The following is a 20132-nucleotide window of genomic DNA, read 5'->3' on the forward strand; positions in this document are numbered from 1 at the left end:
AAAAAGATGCCAAGTTCCTTAGTAATCAGAGGAATACAAATTAAAACAATGAGATATTGATTGTTTTGTATCTTTACACTGGCTAAATTAGAAACCTGTATAATATCAAGAGCCAATGGGGATGTGGACATATAGAACCCTTTATGCACCACTGGAGGAAGTGGAGCTGGGCAGCCATTCTGAAGAGCACCTGCAGACTAATGGCTGCTGAGTCATGGGGTTTATACACATCCACTGTGGTGACACAGCAGTCCTACTCCAGATTATGAGTCCCAAAGAAATTCTTACAAAGATCCAAAAGGAGATGCAAAAGTGGACATTTATCACAGCATCGTATCATGGGGACTTAGAGGCAGTCTAATGCTCATTGCTGGGGGGAGTTCAATGCAGCTGTTAGAATCAGTAGACTACCGGGGCACTTGTGTGGCTCAGTTGGTGAAGTGCCCAACTCTTGATTTTAGTTCAGGTCACAATCTCAATGTTCATGAGTTCAAGCTCCACTTCAGGCTGACAGTATAGAACCTGCGTGGGATTCTCTCTCTCTCTCCCACTCTCTCTGCCCCTCCCCTCCTTTCTCTCTCTCTCTCTCTCTCTCTCTCTCTCTCTCTCTCTCTCTCTCTCTCAAAATAAATAAACTTAAAAAAATCTTTAAAAAAAAAGAAACAATGGACTACCTATACATACAGTGACATAATCTTAAAAATCAATGCTAACTGGAAAAAAGTAAGAAACTACATGAAATCTATAACCCTATATCATTTTTATGAATCAAAAATGCATACACAAATAATGAGTAATGTTTTATAAAAACACATGCAAACAAAAGGAGAGACTTCAAACACATTACAGATGTTGCCTCTGGTGGAGGAGAGAAATGAAAGTAGTGGATAGAGATAAAAGACAACAAATAGATTTTTAAAATTCAAATTAGTGAAAAATAATCATTTCTTCCACCTCTCGTATCTGCATTAGGCATTTTATTCAATAATTGCTTTACTCCACAGAATAATAGTGAATTTCATCAATCCTTTCCAAATATGTTGTTAAGATTTATTTGAAATTGTTGCTGATTAACTGATTATGTGATGATGTTGGTAGAATCTTCCTTTAAATAATCTATCTGATTTCAGTATTATTTTGAACTCCTGTGAATACATTTGGACAATAGCTACTCCATAACTTTTTGTTTTTCATCCTTTTCATTTATTGCACCAGGCACTAATTAGACTGACTTTTTTCTTAACTAACTAGTTACACTGCACTTACAAAATCATTTGTGTACATTGACCAAACCAACATTTATGACATAACCAATATAGAATTTTAACCAACCTCGTTCTTCTATTTTAGTCTCCTTCCCTGTGCTCTAGTCTGAACTATTATATCAAGACCACTACGATAGAGAATACAAAAATCCTGTTCAATTTCAGTACAGAAATTACCCTTTAATAAAGTCTAATTGTTTATATTTCTGAATGAGAAACATGCACAATAATTGGTTTAAGTAAATATCAAAACTTTTGAGAGAAATAAGTCAAGAAGAACTTGAGGGGAATAAAATTAGTAGTAAAATGTGATCACAGGAAAAGTTGAAAAGTATCATTCAGATATTTTATAGATTAAAAAAATGAAGTATAATTATCAGAAGGCTAATTTAAGAAATCATTTATTAATTAAGTGAATCCAAATTGGTGTCAACACGTTGGAAATCAGGGTCATGAAGCCAGAGAATGACTTCATTCACATATTTAGTTACAGCTGTAATTTAGAAAATTGTGTAATATGGCTGCACTTAGTTGAAATTTAAGAAGCTAGTTCTACAGCTTTTGTTCATGTTGCTGAAATCAGTGTCTCTTAAAATCAATAAGAAATTGATGACAGGTGACTGCAGTAGGTGAGAGGCATAGTGAGCCATACAGTGATTGTCACTGTTCATATCACAGGTGTGAACAGAACTCCGTGTCTACATGGCCCGATACTTCCAGAAAGCTTATGATGGTTTCTTGGGGAATGACAAGGCCTTCTTTTTTTTCTGACTCTTTACGGAAGCTTAGTATGGTCATTAGTTGTCATTAATTTGCATTCATTTCCTACTAGCTAGCAAACATCTAAAATCGCCCAAGGATTTCTACCCTGTATAAAAGCAAGGATTCATTTGTAGCAGCAGGAAGATGTCCCCTTTTCGTAGGGTTAGAGGTAAATTTGAGGACTTCAGGCAGGAAAATAAGTGTGTATCAATGCATTTCTAATAAAATTGTTCAGTTTTAAACTAATGCTTAAAAATTAGAAATGAAATTATTGTAAAATTAGAACAGGTACTTCAAATTATTTTGTTTTAAACATGAATGTGGCTTTTTTTTTTAATTTTTTTTTCAAAGTTTATTTATTTTTGGGACAGAGAGAGACAGAGCATGAAAGAGGGAGGGGCAGAGAGAGAGGGAGACACAGAATCGGAAACAGGCTCCAGGCTCTGAGCCATCAGCCCAGAGCCCGACACGGGGCTCGAACTCACGGACCGCGAGATCGTGACCTGGCTGAAGTCGGACGCTTAACCGACTGCGCCACCCAGGCGCCCCTGAATGTGGCTTTTTTAAGAAATCTACTTAATAGTAAAAATTGTATCATATACATAGCTGGAGCCACAAGAAAGTTAAGCATTTTAGAAAGGGAAAATTTTCACTCATGTCTGTGTTTTATTGGAGGTTGTATGTTACCATTTCTAGGAATAGGATGTATAATACATATAGATAAAATAGGGTAAAGCAAAGAACATATTGTACTCCTTTATATAGAATATTTCAAACTAAGAATAAGGGAGATTAGCTCAGTTTGTACTGTCTCTTATTTCTTTCTTGACTCATTACAGGCCCTGGAAAGTGAATTTGTTTCTTGCCAACTCCATCAGTGGATTGACCTTATATTTGGCTACAAACAGCGAGGACCAGAAGCAGTCCGTGCTCTGAATGTTTTTCACTACTTAACCTACGAAGGCTCTGTGAATCTGGATAGTATCACTGACCCTGTGCTCAGGGAGGTAGGTGTTAAGTCCCATATTATTCTAAAAATTTCTTTCATCTCTCAGAAAGACATTTGGCTTTGCATCTCTTTCCGTATACATTTCTTTGCAACATCAATTTTTACAAAACATAAATTCCAGAGTTTTTATAAATGTAGGAAAATGAATAATATATGTCAAAACCAAGTAATGAGACCATCATGTTCTTCTTTTTTGAATTGTAGACATATATAATGCACTTCAATATCCCTATTTTGCTTGTTTTATTTTAGCATCTTCATTAAAATGCTTAATGCTCAGTGTGTGTTGTTAATAAAACCTAGTGGGACATTTGAATATGAATAGTTCACATTAAAATAATCTGCCAGTATATATTTTCTTAATAAAAGCAAACCTGCAGACTTCTACACAGAATGCTCAAAAAATGCATTGATAAAATAGATGAGGGTATATAGTATTTTATTCCAGAATATTCACCAAAATGCATCAATGAAATAGATGAGGGTATAGTATTTTATCCATGTAGGTTCTTACCCTGAAAGTTTATAGCTAACAGTTGGGAATTGTGTGTGCGTAAGTATTTTTAGTGAAAATATTCCTGGAAAATATTATTTAAATCACTTCTGCACTGCACGAAATGACTTCAGATAGGTGAAGGAGTAAAGAGACAACAGCTGCTGGGTGAGCATCACTGCCAAGGAAGCCATGCCCCAGCCTCTATTCCGCCCGGTAGCTGCCATCTGCTGTGTGCAAAACAAGCAATCATGGAATGCTTGTTGTATTTTTTACTTTCAGTCTTAGAGGTGGAAAACTTGTAGATTTGGGAAATAAAGCCCTACAAGAAAAATTTGCATCCATAAAGTTACTTCTTATATACCTCTACAAAAGCAAAATGGTTCCATTTGTATGGCTTCAAGCAGAGAAAAGAAAAGGGAAGAGGCTCACAATGAGTGCTCATTGGACCCTTAGGGCTGAATATTCAGAGAACACATTGTAAGCACGTTATTAGGTGCAGTGTTACATCGTGTTGTATGTGCAAGGAAACGGATTATTGCCTGAAGCTGGAGGAAGAGAATAGAGACAGAGAATGAATGAATGAGAGAGAAGTCAGATAGTATGAAATTCATCAGTGAAAGAAGGGATTTTCTCTGCAAACCATTACACTCTCCTGATTTAGTATCCCCTGTACAAACTGTAATCAGATTATTTTGTAGAAGATATTCTCAATTATTCTGTTCACAATATGCCTTTGTTTAACACATGTCCAGTTCTGTAAACGCCTTACAGATTGTATTCCCCTTTTAGACCCAATATCTATAGGATCAGAAAAAAAAGAAAATACTTGGAATAGCTTATTGTTGTATTCCAAGACCAGCTCCAAGTTGCTTTTTGACTTTTAAATATCATATGGGATGCCTGGGTGGCTCAGTCGGTTGAGCGTCTGACTTCTGCTCAGGTCAGGATCTCGTGGCCTGTGAGTTTGAGCCCCGCGACGGGCTCTGCGCTGACAGCTCAGAGCCTGGAGCCTGTTTCAGATTCTGTGTCTCCCTCGCTTTCTGCCCCTCCCCCACTCATGCTCTGTCTCTCTCTCTCTCTCTCTCTCTCTCTCTCTCTGTCAAAAATTTTAAATATCATAAACCATTTTGCTCCTGAATATTACAGGAGCAAATTACACATTTTTATTACACATTTTTATCCATTATAAAGTTCTATCCTTGTAAAGAAAGTTGCAAGTTAATCCTCTTGGGCAAAATATAATATTTTAATCATATTGTACATAATGAAAGTACAAGACCACATTACCATTGACAGAATAATACCAGACTTTTTTATATTCAAATGAGAGTAAATAAAGAGATAAATGGGAATAAAGAGAAAATGGAATTCAAATGGAGACTTTCTTTACATCGATATAGTGTTTATTATTTGAATTCTATAAAAATACTTGTTTCTATAAGATATCACACCATTGCTTTGGACAGTGGGGGGGAAACACTATGCATAGGCCTTAATTATCAAGTTATAAGACTTCCTAATGAAACATTACATGAAAATGTGTAATTTTTAAAAAATTTTGGTTGGTTGGGAATGGTTCAGCCATGATGTTTGTTTATTAGATAGAGTGTCTGAACAGTATGCTTCTGCTCCTGATTCTCTCCTAGTGAGGCAGACTGCCGAGCACTAGGGTACCAGAATTCAGGACTCTTTCTTTCTGGCAGTCTCAGTCTGAGCGCCTAATTGCTGAACACCAAGGTTCCACTAGAGAAACTCCCAGACTCATTCTGTGATAGAGATGTTCTCCCACCCCGGCTCCTCACCTGCCTCCCTGACCCAAACACACTGATGTCAGTTCTCAGGATACTTGGTAAGGGAGCACACACTTGGAACGCAACGACCTTCCCTCCCCCAGCCAGCATAGGCCCAAGCACCCACCAGCAGAGAGCAACATTTGCTCTGACCCTGAGGACCTGTGTCAACTCAAGACTGCTTAGGAAGATACTTTATTTCCTTAAGATCACTAAAGGCTGCTTATAATGTTGTAGCCATAGCAGATTGAATGATATCAAGGGATAGTAGCTAACTGTCCTTCTCCCTACTCCCCATCCTTATCTCATCTACCCTACAGAACTAACATATTCCCCCCAAAAGTTCTGCACTAATATTTAAGAACCTGCAACAGATGGGAACCCACCTAAAATCTGTGAGCTATCTAATGTCAACCAAGTCATCTAGCTCCCTCCACCTCAATTGCTGTCTCTGTAAACACGACGTATGTTTGCCAGCCCAAAAAGCACGTAAAATCTACTGTCGCACGATACAACTCTGCAGATAAGTGGAATGAAGTGCAGTATATTTGTTACTTGGTAGCCATCTATACCCCCTTACATATACATTTCCCCTGTGAAGGGGCCCTCTGGGAGGCATCTTTTATGAAAACATCAATGTTGAGATCCCAGAGGTCTGGGCTATGGCACCATGAATTAAGAAAGTTGATACCTACCTAAACGGTGGGACACAAACTCTTGAAAAAAAGACGTGTTCAAAATATTAACCCTCCTATTGACCTTAATGAATTTCTTTTACTTGATAATGTTTGTCTTTGTATTTTTAAAATACTAAGATCATTACATTTCACATAGATAAAACCAAAGGAAGACTATAGTTATACTAAACTGCAACTAGCCTAAAGAAGATGAATTTTTTGATGCTTAAACACTTATTTAAAAAAATAAATATTTACTGTATGAATATCTGTATATGTCATATACATATATATACATGTATATATATATACATAACACATATGTATATATATATACATAACACATATCCCACAACCTGCCATATCCCACAGTCTGCCTATAACTTTGAGCTTTGAGGTCAGTGCTAAAATTTGAGAAATGGCTTAAGGTTATTGATTCATTCTTCCTTGACAGGTGAAATCATGAAGCAGCACTAACCACAGCAATTATGGCATTAAAATGTCAAGAAATTAGAGGTCAGAATAACAGATAATTTTCTTCTCTATGTCAGATTTAAAATTGACATTCTTTGACAGCTTAGGATCTTTGCCTGAGAAAAATATGACAGCTTAACTTATTTTATACTTGTAAAGCAGTAACTGATAATAAACTTTATCATGACAGCCTCTGGGCAGAAACATGACAGAACAGTTCTGGTACAAAGCTCTTCTTAATATGTAAACACTAGATCTGTTGGATATTAGATATTATTTAAATTGTCTTAAGTCTTGGCTTACATCATAATCTTCTAGACACATAATTTCATAGAAGAGCTCAAGTGACTATCTGAGCAGTAATTTTAAGCATGGTAATGAATATTCTTTCTTACTACTTTTACATGTGAATAAAAATTATGTGGTTTGCTTCATATTTTTACTTGCCAAATGATGGCTGAGAGCCTTTATCCTATGACCTGCTTAGGAAATAGAATATTCTAGTTAATAATATCTGGTCCGGTGGTGTTCTAACTCCTTTCTACTCAAATGTAGTTCATAGACCAACAGTATCACCATCACCTGGGCACTTGTGAGAACCTCAGACTCTCAGGCCTTCCCAAACTACTAAGTCAGAACATGTATTTTAGGAGGCCCCCAGTGATTTGTCTGAGACATTAAAGTTTAAGAAGCACTGTCTACTGAAGGTGTGTAAGAAGATCTGGAAAGCTCCCCACCCCCCTACAAAAGTAAAGAGAATGATATGATGAACCCTCATGTACCTATCACTCAGTTTCAGATTTTTAACTCTAATTTCTTTATATCCCTAGCCCTTCAGCTATTTTTAAATATACCTGCCATATCTGGGCACCTGGGTGGCTCAGTTCATAATTTCGGCTCAGGTCATGATCTCATGGTTCTTGAGTTCAAGCTTCCACGGCAGGCTCTGTGCTGACAGCATGGAGCCTGCTTGGGATGCTCTGTCTCCCTCTCTCTCTGCCCCTCCCCCACTCATGCTCGCTTCCCCCCCCCCCTTCTCAAAAATAAATAAACTTCAAGTACACCTGCCATATCCATCTAACCCCATCTAACTACTTATCCACTGTCCCATTCCCCATCCCATGGGCATCTTAGGATATCCAGGGAGAAGGTTCAAGCAAATTTATTTTGAAGAAAAAAAAATCTTTGCAGGCATTTCATATGCATTCCCAGTTCAAACCATTAATCAGCCTAAAATTCTCACTAAATAATTTTTCCAAGGACATCCATCCATATAGTATCAGAGCCAGATTTAGAACCAGGTGAGAGGTCTCCTGATTCTCAGGTCAGAGTTGCTTTATACCCACTACTTTGTAGGAATTTTAAAATAACAATATTTACTAATACTTACTAGTTTTAGGGATGATACTCTTCTTACTTTCAAAATGATTCTTCAAAATAAGGGACCCCTAATGTGTATTCCCATTTCACTAATTTAACCTCTAAGGTTTTTCTTTCTATTTTGTTTATGCTTTCGAATTTCTTAAAAGTCTCAACTCAGTGAAAGTTCCCGGAACTACATGGGATATTTTGCGATGGCTTTAAGAAATCATTCTCAGCCATTTTGTTCATTGTTTATTCTAACCACTTCTCAGAAAAACATAAGTTTTATCTGTATTTAAGAGTTCCAAAGGCACAAGAGGATCATGCCATAGTCAATAGCTGGTTAGTAGAGAATACAAATCAAATGCCACAATTTTTTTTACCGTACTCATGAGTGAAGATCATTTCATTCTGAAATTGTTTCTAAAACTGATCACCCTTACAATCATGGATATAATTACTCAAGCCTGTCTGCCTCAGAGTATGATTATATAGTACGTAGTAGGCAATAAAAAATGATAGAAAGGTGTAAACCAGATAATAGATTTTATCACAGTCCATCATTACAATTTGAGTGACATTAAGTGAGTCACTTTTGTGTGCCTTGGTTTTCCTACCTATAAAATGATAACAGAAATGGTACCTAACTCATAGGTCTGGATTTGAGGATCATATGAGAAAAGATGTCGGGAAATACTTTGTAAACCATAAAGGACTACACAACCATTGGTTAGTGTTACCTAAAAGCGTAATTAAATGAAGTATCTTGGAAGAACTTTTGGTTTAGTAATTCACTTCTCTATATCATTGTATGTACCGTCGACACTGCCAAGCTGAAAAGTGACTTAAATGATTTCTCTTCGACAGTGAGAGGTATACACACAAGCCTCTCATAAAAGGCTGTTTTGCTGGCCAACTATTAGAACATACAGGTCAATCTTTATTTATTTATTTATTTATTTATTTATCCATATATACACATCTATTTATGCAGGAAATATTAAATATTAAATTTTAATATTACCAGTCATCATAAAAGTGTGATATTTTTAGTCTAATTTTTTGTTACTAATATTTCTTGGTCTTCTATTATGTTTTCTTCGTTTATCTCTTTCTTTGATCTGGTAAGGATAACAAAGCATTCCTTTGGATCTACTATAATGAGAATATGCCCAAAGGAAGTAGAATAGATCCCTTCAGTTTTTATTTTATCTTCTTGCTGAAACATTCCTACTACTACAGAAAACTGACATGATAAGGCTGTCAAGAACCAACGAGACAGACATGTCTTTAACCAAAACAGCTGCAGTGTTGGCTTTCCTAGAAAATGAACTCATAGGGGCGCCTGGGTGGTTCAGTCGGTTGAGCGTCCGACTTCGGCTCAGGTCATGATCTCACGGGTCCGTGAGTTCGAGCCCCACATCGGGCTCTGTGCTGACAGCTCAGAGCCTGGAGCCTGTTTCACATTCTGTGTCTCCCTCTCTCTCTGCCCCTCACCTGTTCATGCTCTGTCTCAAAAATAAATAAACGTTAAAAAAAAATTTTTAAAAAAAGAAAATGAACTCATAAAATTTATAAGGAAAAAATTAACCCACTTTCCATCCTGATAATGTAAATGAAGGTATTTGTAGTGACAACACTGATGGCCTTCTGGGCATTGCTTATTCTTTCTGTGAATTTGTTATCCCTTGTCTTTTCCTTCCCCCATTTCTGATTTCTTTCTTCTATCTGACAAGGGATAGCAACACGCCCCTAGTGGATCGCTTGAGTGGGTTGTAGCCTGATGTTGTCCATTTACAAGGGCCACGATGCCTAATTGTCTTCATATGGGGGATGATCAGGGTTTTTCTCCCGGGAATTTATTCTAAGACATGATTGCAAGAAATGATCAACAAAATGACTGATAAAGATTTCTTAAAACCATCTTAATTTTCCCCCTATAATTACTGGAGGTTTTACTGACTTATAAAAATGTTAGCAAATTCAAAACCCAAATTAAAATAGAAATAAAATAAAATAAAATAAAATAAAATAAAATAAAATAAATAGAAAGAAAACCCTTACATTTTAAATTATGGGAGTGGAGATGCACATTAGGTATTCATTTGGGGAGCAAGAAGAATATTATGATCTTAAAACTAGTAAGTAAGAGTATACATTCAAATGTGCCTGCTTATGTGTCCTTATCCACAGTAATAAGGCTTGCATTGCAAACATTCAATGAATAAAGTTTCTATGTAGAAATTAGTATCAAGAAAATTAATGACACACATTTAATTTTGATTAGTGAATAAATCTTTAATTTAGGTTTATCTTTTCTCCTTGTAATTACTGCAGTCCTTAGCTAGTCCATGGTCATCAATCGTCCACTAGAGAAGCATAAATAATGCAGCTAGTCAAAGTGGGATATGTGTCATTTATGTGAGTTGTGCTTTTTCTCGTCTTTGTGTTATTTTTATTGCATAGTGTTGAGAAGTGCTAATTATTGATTTTCAGAAATTAACAGCAAATGCTTTCACAAGCATCTAAAGTCATGTTTTACACCAGGAAGAAGGGTGAAAATTGCAGCCTGCTGTTTGCACTAGAAATAGCTGGAAGGGATTTCCTTATCTTCTATTAACATAGATTTCAGTTATATTACACAGTTGGTACCTTAGCATAAATTAACAGTTATTCAAAACATATTGCATGCTTCAATTTGTGGAAGTAGATATTACTCAATCTAAATACCTAAGCATTTCAGTTAGATGTTTAGAACTCATTTTTAAAGGTTTTAAACATATTGATAATGAGCTTACTTATAGCCATTTGAAATCTCAGTATAGTATATCTAAATTACTGTTTCCCATTTATGTCAGTATCAAAGAAGAGCACTTTGTTTTGCCAAATACACACAATACTATTTTTAATTTGAATTTAACCTAATAAATGTGTATGATTTCATTTTGTAATGTTTATACCACCACCTGGTGAACCTTTGTCTTGATGTCATTCTACTTCCAAGCAAATCTTTTCAGCTTTTATTACTTTTATTATTATTTTCTTTCCATGATCAGACACTCCAAGTGAACTTATTTTGTCTGGTGGGGGAAGGTCATCACCTGTACTTCTACTGCTGTCTTGTTCCTCCTCCTCCCCCTCCCCTAACTTCTGCTTCCTGAATCGCCCAGCATAGAGTTGCTTTATATAAATTTATTCAACCAGGGAAAATTTGGCAGGTACATTGTACTGATTCCTCTCATATGTCACTGAGCATTTCTGCGTTGAGTCCTTTACTTAATTACTATTTAATGATCAACCCAAAAGTGAGAACCAAAAACCTGGAAGAATCCTTAAGACATCATCTGGTAAAACTCTTACTTCTAGGTAGATCAATCAGTAACTTATCCAGAAAAGAGTGTTTTCATTCTCTTCCTGAGGATTAATGAGTATAGATTGCCAAGAGACTCAATGGCATTCCCCCAAAAACTTATGATAGTATTTATCCCCAAAATATTTTTTAAATATTTTATGTTTATTTATTTTTGAGAGACAGAGATAGAATGCGAGCAGAGGAGGGGCAGAGAGAGAGAGAGAGAGAGAGAGAGAGAGACAGACCTGAAGCAGGCTCCAGGCTCTGAGCTGTTAGCACAGAGTCCGGTGCTGGGCTCGAACTCATGAACAGTGAGATCATGACCTGAGCCAAAGCTGGGCGCTTAACTGACTGAGCCACCCAGGCACCCCTATCCAAAATATTTTAAATCCTCAATGAAAATGCCTCTTGCTTGGATGTAATCATATTTTGGTTAGTCTTACCCAGGAATGAAGCAAACAGTAGCCAGGATTTCCCTTATATAATATACCTGAATATCAATTCTATTTGTATCAATCACAGTGCGTCACCCTCCCAAGGAATAATGAAGGCTCCAAAAAAGATACACAAATGACCAAAAAGCACATGGAAAGATTCTTTTTTTCTTTTTAATGTTTATTTATTTTTGAGAGAGAAGAGAGACAGAATGCAAGCGGGGCAGGGGCAGAGAGAGAGGGAGACACAGAATCCAAAGCAGGCTCCAGCTGCCAGCACAGAGCCCGACCCGGAGCTTGAACTCACAAACCATGAGATCATGAACTCAGCCAAAGTCGGATGCTTAACCGACTGAGCCAACCAGGCGCCCCACCCTGGAAAGATCCTTCACATCACTCATCATTAGGGAAATGCAGATCAAAACCTCAGTGACATACTACCTCATACACGTTAGGTTGGCTACTATCAAACAATGCAAGAAACATAAAATAGCAAGTGTTGGAGCGGACATGGAGAAATTGGAACCCTGGGGCACCTGGGTGGCTCAGTCAGCTCAGTGTCCAACTCTTGACTTCAGCTCAGGTCATGATCTCATGGTTCCTGGGATCAAGGCCCATGTCGGGCTGTGTGCTGACACTGCAGGATTCTCTGTCTCCCTCTCTCTCTCTGCCCCTCCCCACTCATGCGCTTTCTCTCTCAAAATAAATAAACACTTAAAAAAAATAAATTGAGGGGCACCTGGGTGGCTCAGTAGGTTAAGCATCCGACTTCGGCTCAAGTCATGATCTCACCATTTATGAGTTCCAACCCCGTGTCCTGCTCTGTGCTGACAGCTCAGAGCCTGGAGCCTGCTTCTGCTTCTGTGTCTCCCTCTCTCTCTGCCCCTCCCCTTCTTATGCTCTCTCTCTCTGTCTCAAAAATAAATAAACATTAAATTTTTTTAAATAAATAAATAAATAAAAACCCTTATGCACTATTGTGGGATTGTAAAATGGTGCAGCCTCTCTGGAAAACAGTATGGAAGTTCCTCAAAATTTAAAAATAGAGCTACTGTATGATCTAGCAACTTCATTTCTGGGTATATACCCAAAATACCTAAGAGCAAGATTTTGAAGAAATATTTGCACCCCATGTTCATAGCAGCATTATTCACAGTAGTCAAAGGGTAGAAGCAGCCCAAGTGTCCATCAGCAGATTCACGAACCCATAAAACTGTGGTGTGGACACACAGTGGAGTATCACTCAGCCTTAAAAAGGAAGGAACTTCTTACACAGGCTTCAACAAAGATGAACCTTGAGGATGTTATCCTAAGTGAAATACGCCAGTCACATGACAAATACTATATGATTCCACTTATATGAAGTACCTAGAAGAGTCAAAATCAAAGAGACAGAAAGTGAAAGAGTGGTTTCTGGGGGCTGGCGGGGAGGAGCAAATGGGGAGTTGTTAATGGGTACAGAGTCTCAGTTCTGAAAGATCCAAAGAGTTGTAGGGACTGGTTGTACAGCAATACGAATGTACACAACACTACTGAAGTGTGTACTTTGAAAATTGTTAAGATGGCAAGGTTTCTGTTATATATATTTTACCACAATTTAAAAGAAATTTAAAGGGATAATGGAGAGAGGTTGATAGTAGTCCTATTTACAAAACTATGGGCAGGATAAAGCAGATGAACAAGGGGGAAGTGAAGCATGCAGGGGTAACATCTAGGGGCCACCCTGGGGCCTGAGCATACACAGGGAGAGACGTAACCCTGGGAAAGCGGTGGCCCCACAGGAGCTATATGGCCTTTGGAAGAAGAATGTGACCCAACCACTGGCAAACTGGGACCTGGCAAGGGAGACCCACACAGTGAGTTTTACACCTCCCTATCTCCTGTCCTGAGTTCTCATTGGCCGAAAAGAGTGGAAACTAGAGAGCAAGAGAGTACCCCGGATGCAGTCTCTGGAGGCCCATCTCTGGGGGGCAAGGAAGATGGTCCAGCTCACTTTCGTGTTCCCCCCTGAGTTAGTCGCTGCTCTAGCCAAGTTTCTTTAAGGCATCCAAGGTAGAACGGCCACTACCTGCCACATTGAAATGCATGTACTTCTCCTACCTGAATTGACCTATACTTATTTCTAAATATAAAAATTGAGCGAGCTTTGCCACCAATGGCACTGACCTAATTTGAAGACAAACTGTTCTGGAAAGAACATTTTCTATCCCAAGGACATCGTGCTTGCTTTTCACGTTCACTGTTCTCGTTCATTTGTTAAGTCAGATATGTAATATCATCCTCATAATTCATCAATCCAAGGAGGAAATAGGAATCAGCAAGAGGATGATTCTCCTCTTCATTGTTTTTACGTTTATACTCAAAGAAGAAAACCAAGCACTGAGGCAGGTAAATGAACAAATCAGAATCCACTCCCTCAATATTGTCTAACATAGTCTGATAGTTAAAGCAAATGTAGTTCTTTTTTACTTGAGTTACTAGATATTTGCTTAAATATTCTAATAATTTTGCTTGTATAGACTTGACTTAATGCAGTTTATTGTTGAAACAAAAAGAAACATGTTTGTTCTTTTCTTGTGTAGTCTCTGTGAAAAACTAGAAGCGGTTGAATATAAAATAGCATTTTAATTTTTTATATAGTTTAATGTTTGTAAAGCAAGAAATAATAAAGTGCAGATATTATTTTCTTGATTTATTTTGCTTTTGTTTTTCTAGCATTAAAAAGTAATGCTTTATATGATCTTGTTTTATTATAACAATAAACCAGAAGCAAAAGCATATCAGTTAAAATACAGTCTGCCATTAAGTAATCTTTTCTTTTATCATTTCAGATTTCTCAAAATCCTGGGTTTTTTTTCCCCTATTTGGTATCTAATTGGTAGAATTGGAGATAGAACAGAAAGATGATATAAATCACATATATATTTTTAATTGTATGTCAAAGTTGTATTTTCTGGTTAAAAAAAAGAATATCTACTTTCAAGCATTCAACTAAAATCATGCTAATAAGTACAAGCTATAAAGCAAGATGAACACAATCCTAAGGAAATTTTTGGAAAATCCTCTTCTGTGTTCCCAAGGAAGCACTTCTGCTATTTTTTCCTTGAATTTTCTGAAAATTGTCAATAATTGACTGGTAATTTGAACATAGTCTGATATTTGCATTGTGGGTAGCACAACCTGTAGCACTTTATAAAGTGCTTACTTTTCTGGAAAAGTTTAAAAGATTGCACAGACCAAGCAAAATGAATGAAATAGGTCATTTGACAGCCTCCCTTATTAGCTTCCTCACACTCTCTCTCATGGCACTTAGACCTTATGACACTTCATCAGAAAGACAGTATTAAATTACATTTACAAAAAAGACTAGAAGTTGTAAAGATTCTACAGGAGAAAAATGTATTAGATTAAATGTACCTGCATTGTGGAAAAGACAAGATTAATCAAAGTTTTTATCTACTGGATACCAGAAGAGGTGAATGGTAGATACTAGTAAACCCAAGGAGAGAGAGAAAGCATGATTATTCACCTAAATAGTAATTTCTTTCTTTTAGAATATTTTGAATTTATCAGTCATTTGAATATCAATCTGAACTATAACTTCTCTGTCACTGTATTTACTTTTACCTTGGCTATGAAATCTTTCCTATTAACAGGCATACATATAATACACATAAACCACAGCATTTCACTTCCTCTTCTAAGGATTTATTTTTTGTTAAGTTTATTTATTTTGAGAGAGAGAGAGAGAGCTCACTTGCTCTCACGGCAGCAAGGGAGGGGCAGAGAGACAGGGAAAGAGAGAGAGTCCCAAGCAGGCTCCACACTGTCATCGCAGAATCCAATGCGGGACTTGAACTCATGTGCTGTGAGATACGTGTCAAGAGTCAGACACATGGAGTGCCTGCGTGGTTCAGTTGGTTAAGCATCTGACTTCAGCTCAGATTATGATCTCACGGTTCATGGGTTCGAGCCCCATGTTGGACTCTGTGCTGACAGCTCAGAGCCTGGAGCCTGCTTCGGATTCTGTGTCTCCCTCTCTCTCTGCCACGCCCCTGGAAGTGGAATGCTCTGTCTCTCTCTCTCTCAAATAAATAAACATTAAAAAAAAATTTTTTTTAAGGCAGTGGGGAGGGTGCCTGGATGGCTCAATTGGTTCAGCGTCAGGCTCTTGATTTTGGCTCATATCATGATTTCCCAGTTCCTGGGATCATGCCCCTCATCCTGCTCTGTGCGGACAGTATGGAGCCTGCTTGGGATTCTGTCCTCCTCTCTTTGCCCCTCCCCCATTCTCTCTCTCTCTCTCTCTCTCTCTCTCTCTCTCTCTGTCTCTCTCTCAAAAATAAATAAACTTTTTTGTAAAGGCAGACACAAAAATAGGTGCCATATGATTCTATTTATAAGAAGTTCAACAAAAGAAAAAATAATTGATGATAATTTTGGTGGTGTAATTTAATTATCATCAAAATAGTGATTAGCCTGGCAGAGGATGAGGGGTGGGAAAAATTTACTGTGGAGGGGGAAGAGGGCAGTATCATCACATATGTATATTCCCATGTAGATACTACCCAGATCAAGATGTGGAAATTTCCAGTTCGGTGCCAAAGCCCTGTGTCTTGATTTGGGTGGCGTTATAAGAGAGAAAACACACACACAGTTAATTAAAGTGGATGCATATAAGCAGCTGTAGTTAAGATATCACATTCAGCAAGTACAGAGGCCCATGAAAGTAAAGGCAGATCAATATTTTCATGTTATCCCACCGAAGAGTTGCCCTCCGATAAATACATGGTCTTCCATATTCGTAAAATACCAAAGATTTTGTCAGTCACATTTGTTTTGAAAAATTCACTGTTCTAAGCCTGTTGCTTGTGATAAGTTTATATGAAATACATAAGACTTATCTCACTGTATTACATGTAAAAAGTTATGATAACTTATTGATTCTGAGATGCGTGTCATTGTCATATCTCAACACTCCAAACTGCAGTGTGTCTTACAGTCAATAGTGTATCACAGTTTAATTGGCAACATCTTTTTACTTCTTAATAGTATATAAATTAACGATGCTTCTAATAATGGAGATCATCTTAGCTTCGATTAAGTTAGGTTGGCAGGCCTATTTCCCGAGTTTTACTCTTGCCATACACATTGTAAAAATCATGAGCTCACAAATACAACATTAGTTCATTCTTTCTTCAGTGGAAATTGCAATGCAACGGTCTCCCCTCATCCACTGTTTCACCTTCCACTGCTTCAGTTACCCTCAGTCAGCCATGGTCTCGAAGCAGTGATTCTGACTTAGCGTCAGAAGGTCAGCAGCGGTGACCTTAGATCACAGTGCCTACTTGATTACCTCACTTCATCTCATCAGACAGGCATTGTACCATCTCTCATTGTCATCTTAAGAAGAAAGGTGAGTCCAGTGCAATGAGGTATTTTGAAAGAGAGACCACATTCATGTAACTTTTATTACAGTATATTATCACTGCTCTATTTTATCAGGGGTTATTGGTGTTAAATCTCTCACTGTGCGTAATTTATTAATTTAACATAGGTATGTAGGTATAGGATAAAGCAGAGCATATGTAGGGTTCAGTACTATCCACAGTTTCAGGCATTCTTTGGGGTCTTGGACCACATATCCCAAGGATGACAACAGGACTACAGTAGATGTATAAAGCAATAGATTCCTTCTAATACAAATTAACGTTTTGGTAGTAGATTTTAAAAGGATTAACAAATGCCGAGGTCTGTAGAAGTCAGACAGGGACTAAACTAGTGAAGCAGGCCAGGAGGTAATGATACATGCTGGGGTCCTTCGAGTGGTGGGCATTACAAAAGGGCCCCAGTGGCTTAGCATCAGACAAGGGTGGCTGTGCGAGAATGCTGATGAACCAGCTCTTCTGGTTTTTTTGAGAGAAGCCAAAAAAATCCAACTTGTTGTGTGAAATTTCCTGACCTGTAAACGTTGGCTCAGATGGAAACCATGCCTGTAGGCTGATTCTAGCCCAAGGGATACAGGCACATGACATCTGGCTGAATGTAAGCTCCTATGTCATCCTGGCTAGAATGTAACCTCTACAAGAGCAGGAATCTCTGTTTTGTTTGATGAGTATCACAAATGTCTAAAATGATACCCAGTACATAGTAGGTGCTCAAGAAGTGTATGTTTTATGAATAAATGAAACTAGGTAGCGTTATGTCTCTTCAACCCATGCAGAACAATGCATAGAAAAATGGAAATGTGCTGAATTTTTTCAGATGCAGTTTCTGATTTTCCTTTTTTGCTGTTGACTCACCAATTCCTACCTAACACTCAGACCTCAGCTCATGTCCTTTTTGGAAAGCCCCTTTCCTAACAGCCCTCCTCTCCCTGCCCCTTCCTCCACCCTGGGTCTGACGCAGTCATCACTCCGGGGCTCCCTCGCACTTGGCGCTGGCCTCCACCGTGATCCTTCCACCTCCTGTGTGCCCTGATTACTCCTCATCTTATGTCCCCATGGGCTGAAAGCTTCTTGAGGGCAGGCTGGTCTCTGATTTTTTATCCCTCAGCATAGAGTAACCATTTAACAACGTTTGTTAACGTCATTGTTTTGGTGGTATTGAATTGTAAAAGGAAAGAACTCTGATGTTTCCTCTATTACTATGCTTTTCCTTTTCTCGAGCTTTCAGTTCTGCACAAATGTCCCACCGCTGCCCCACTGCTAGACTCAGCAGATGTTTTTGGACTCTGTTAGGACCAAGTCACAGCCCTGACCTGCAAAGGTTAACAGTCTGAGCAAAGAGAACTATGTAAAGCACCGTGCGTTGAATTTCATGATAAAGGAAAAAATAGTGCTATGAGAATATGGAGGGCATTCATTATGATTTAGGGATTCTGGAAAGGATTTAGAACCCTGCCCAAGGTTTACATGGAGGGGAGGCATTTTCTCATATATCAGGGAGTAGTTCTCAGAACAACCACTCAGTTGATGTGCTTCCCAGATTACAGAATGGTATGTGTACATGTCCGGGCACCCTCCCAAGAGGGCACACTCCCTCTTGACAGAAAGAAGACATTGATGACTTTCTAAAAGTGGGGGAAGGACAGAAAACATATGACGGGGGAACAGGTGAAGAAAATCAGTAGGTGCTCACTTCCCATTCAAACATGTTGGTAATGACAAGAAATAGAACTCAGAGGAGGCAGTGTGCTTTTTCAAGGTCAGAAAGACCTATATGTTTTCAAATCAGAGAGTAAGGAATTATGAGGGTAGACAGGATTACAAGATAGCTAAAAGGTAAATGCTGGAATAAGAACTTCTAGGTCATGAAGGCATGTGACGTGGATCACAAGGGAGGGGGATTGCATTTAGTATAAAAAAATAAATAAATAAATGTTGGGCACCTGGGTGGTTTAGTTGGTTAAGCATCTGACTTCAGCTCAGGTCATGATCTCATGGTTCGTGGGTTCAAGCCCCAAGTCAGGCTGTGTGCTGACAGCTCAGAGCCTGGAGCCTGCTTCAGATTCTGTGTCTCCCTCTCTCTCTGCCCCTCCCCCGCTCACATTCTCTCTCTCTCTCTCTCTCTCTCTCTCTCTCTCTCTCTCTCTCTCTCAAAAGTAAATAAACATTAAAACATAAAATAAGTGTTGGGGTACCTGAGTGGCTCAGTTCGTTAGGTGACCAACTTCGGCTCAGGTCATGGTCTCGAAGTTTGTGAGTTCAAGCCCCACGTCAGGGTGTGCTGACTGCTCAGAGCCTGGGGCCTGTTTCAGATTCTGTGTCACCCTTTCTCTCTGCCCCTCCCCTGCTCGTGCTCTGTCTCTCTCGCTCTCAAAAATAAAATAAACATTAAGCAAAATTTTTTAAATAAAATAAATGTTAAATTTAGGAAATAGACTGTCTTAATGAGAGGGTGAGATCACAATATTAGGTTGATCACAGCCTAATATTTACCCTGATGCCATTTGAGAGTCATTTAGAATACATATGTGTATGTACTCTGAGTCCAAAAAGGATCAGAGGTGGGCCCCCTGAAGAGAACTGTACAGATTTCTGGAAATTAAGTGAGTTTCACAAGATTCTCTATTATTGTTTAATACTTCCCTTTCAGAAACAAAATTAAAGTCAAGCAAAGCATGTTTGTGGATTTAGTCCTTCCGCAACTATTTAAAGGCTATGTACTAAGTATAGGCACTGACCAAGAGACTAAACTGTGTTTAATTTTACCCCTGTCTCTCCACCCCCACCCCAGTCCTCTTTCTGGAGGAGTAAAAACACAAGCCATAGTTATCTATTGTTAGAGCAACTTTGGCTGTTCTTGATACATAAAGCTAGGGTATTGGAAATTTTCTAACCAGGGCAGCTTTAACAATAAAATTACTGCTTTTTTTTTTCTTTCAAGTAATTCTCAAGACTTTATTGCTCATGATGTGAACCTAGCCAGAAATGGTCTCTTCCCTCTTTTATAATCATAAATCTTGCACTGGGGAGATAAAGTGTGATGGTATCTTTGTGAGTGCGATTT

At 38.2% G+C, this 20132-nt stretch overlaps 1 protein-coding gene across 11 annotated transcripts in view; it reads left to right on the top strand.

Moving 5' to 3' along the window:
- NBEA (neurobeachin) overlaps window positions 1-20132 on the top strand; it is a 685885-nt gene that overhangs the window by 638452 nt on the left and 27301 nt on the right. For all 11 annotated transcript variants that reach the window (XM_043576682.1, XM_043576704.1, XM_043576721.1 and 8 more), the window contains one exon: window positions 2867-3034. In XM_043576682.1, coding sequence (XP_043432617.1) covers window positions 2867-3034 — 168 coding nt within the window. The remainder of the gene's footprint in view (window positions 1-2866; window positions 3035-20132) is intronic.

The sequence above is a fragment of the Prionailurus bengalensis genome, chromosome A1 (genome assembly GCF_016509475.1).
Source record: "Prionailurus bengalensis isolate Pbe53 chromosome A1, Fcat_Pben_1.1_paternal_pri, whole genome shotgun sequence".
In the NCBI taxonomy this organism is placed as follows: Eukaryota; Metazoa; Chordata; class Mammalia; order Carnivora; family Felidae; genus Prionailurus; species Prionailurus bengalensis.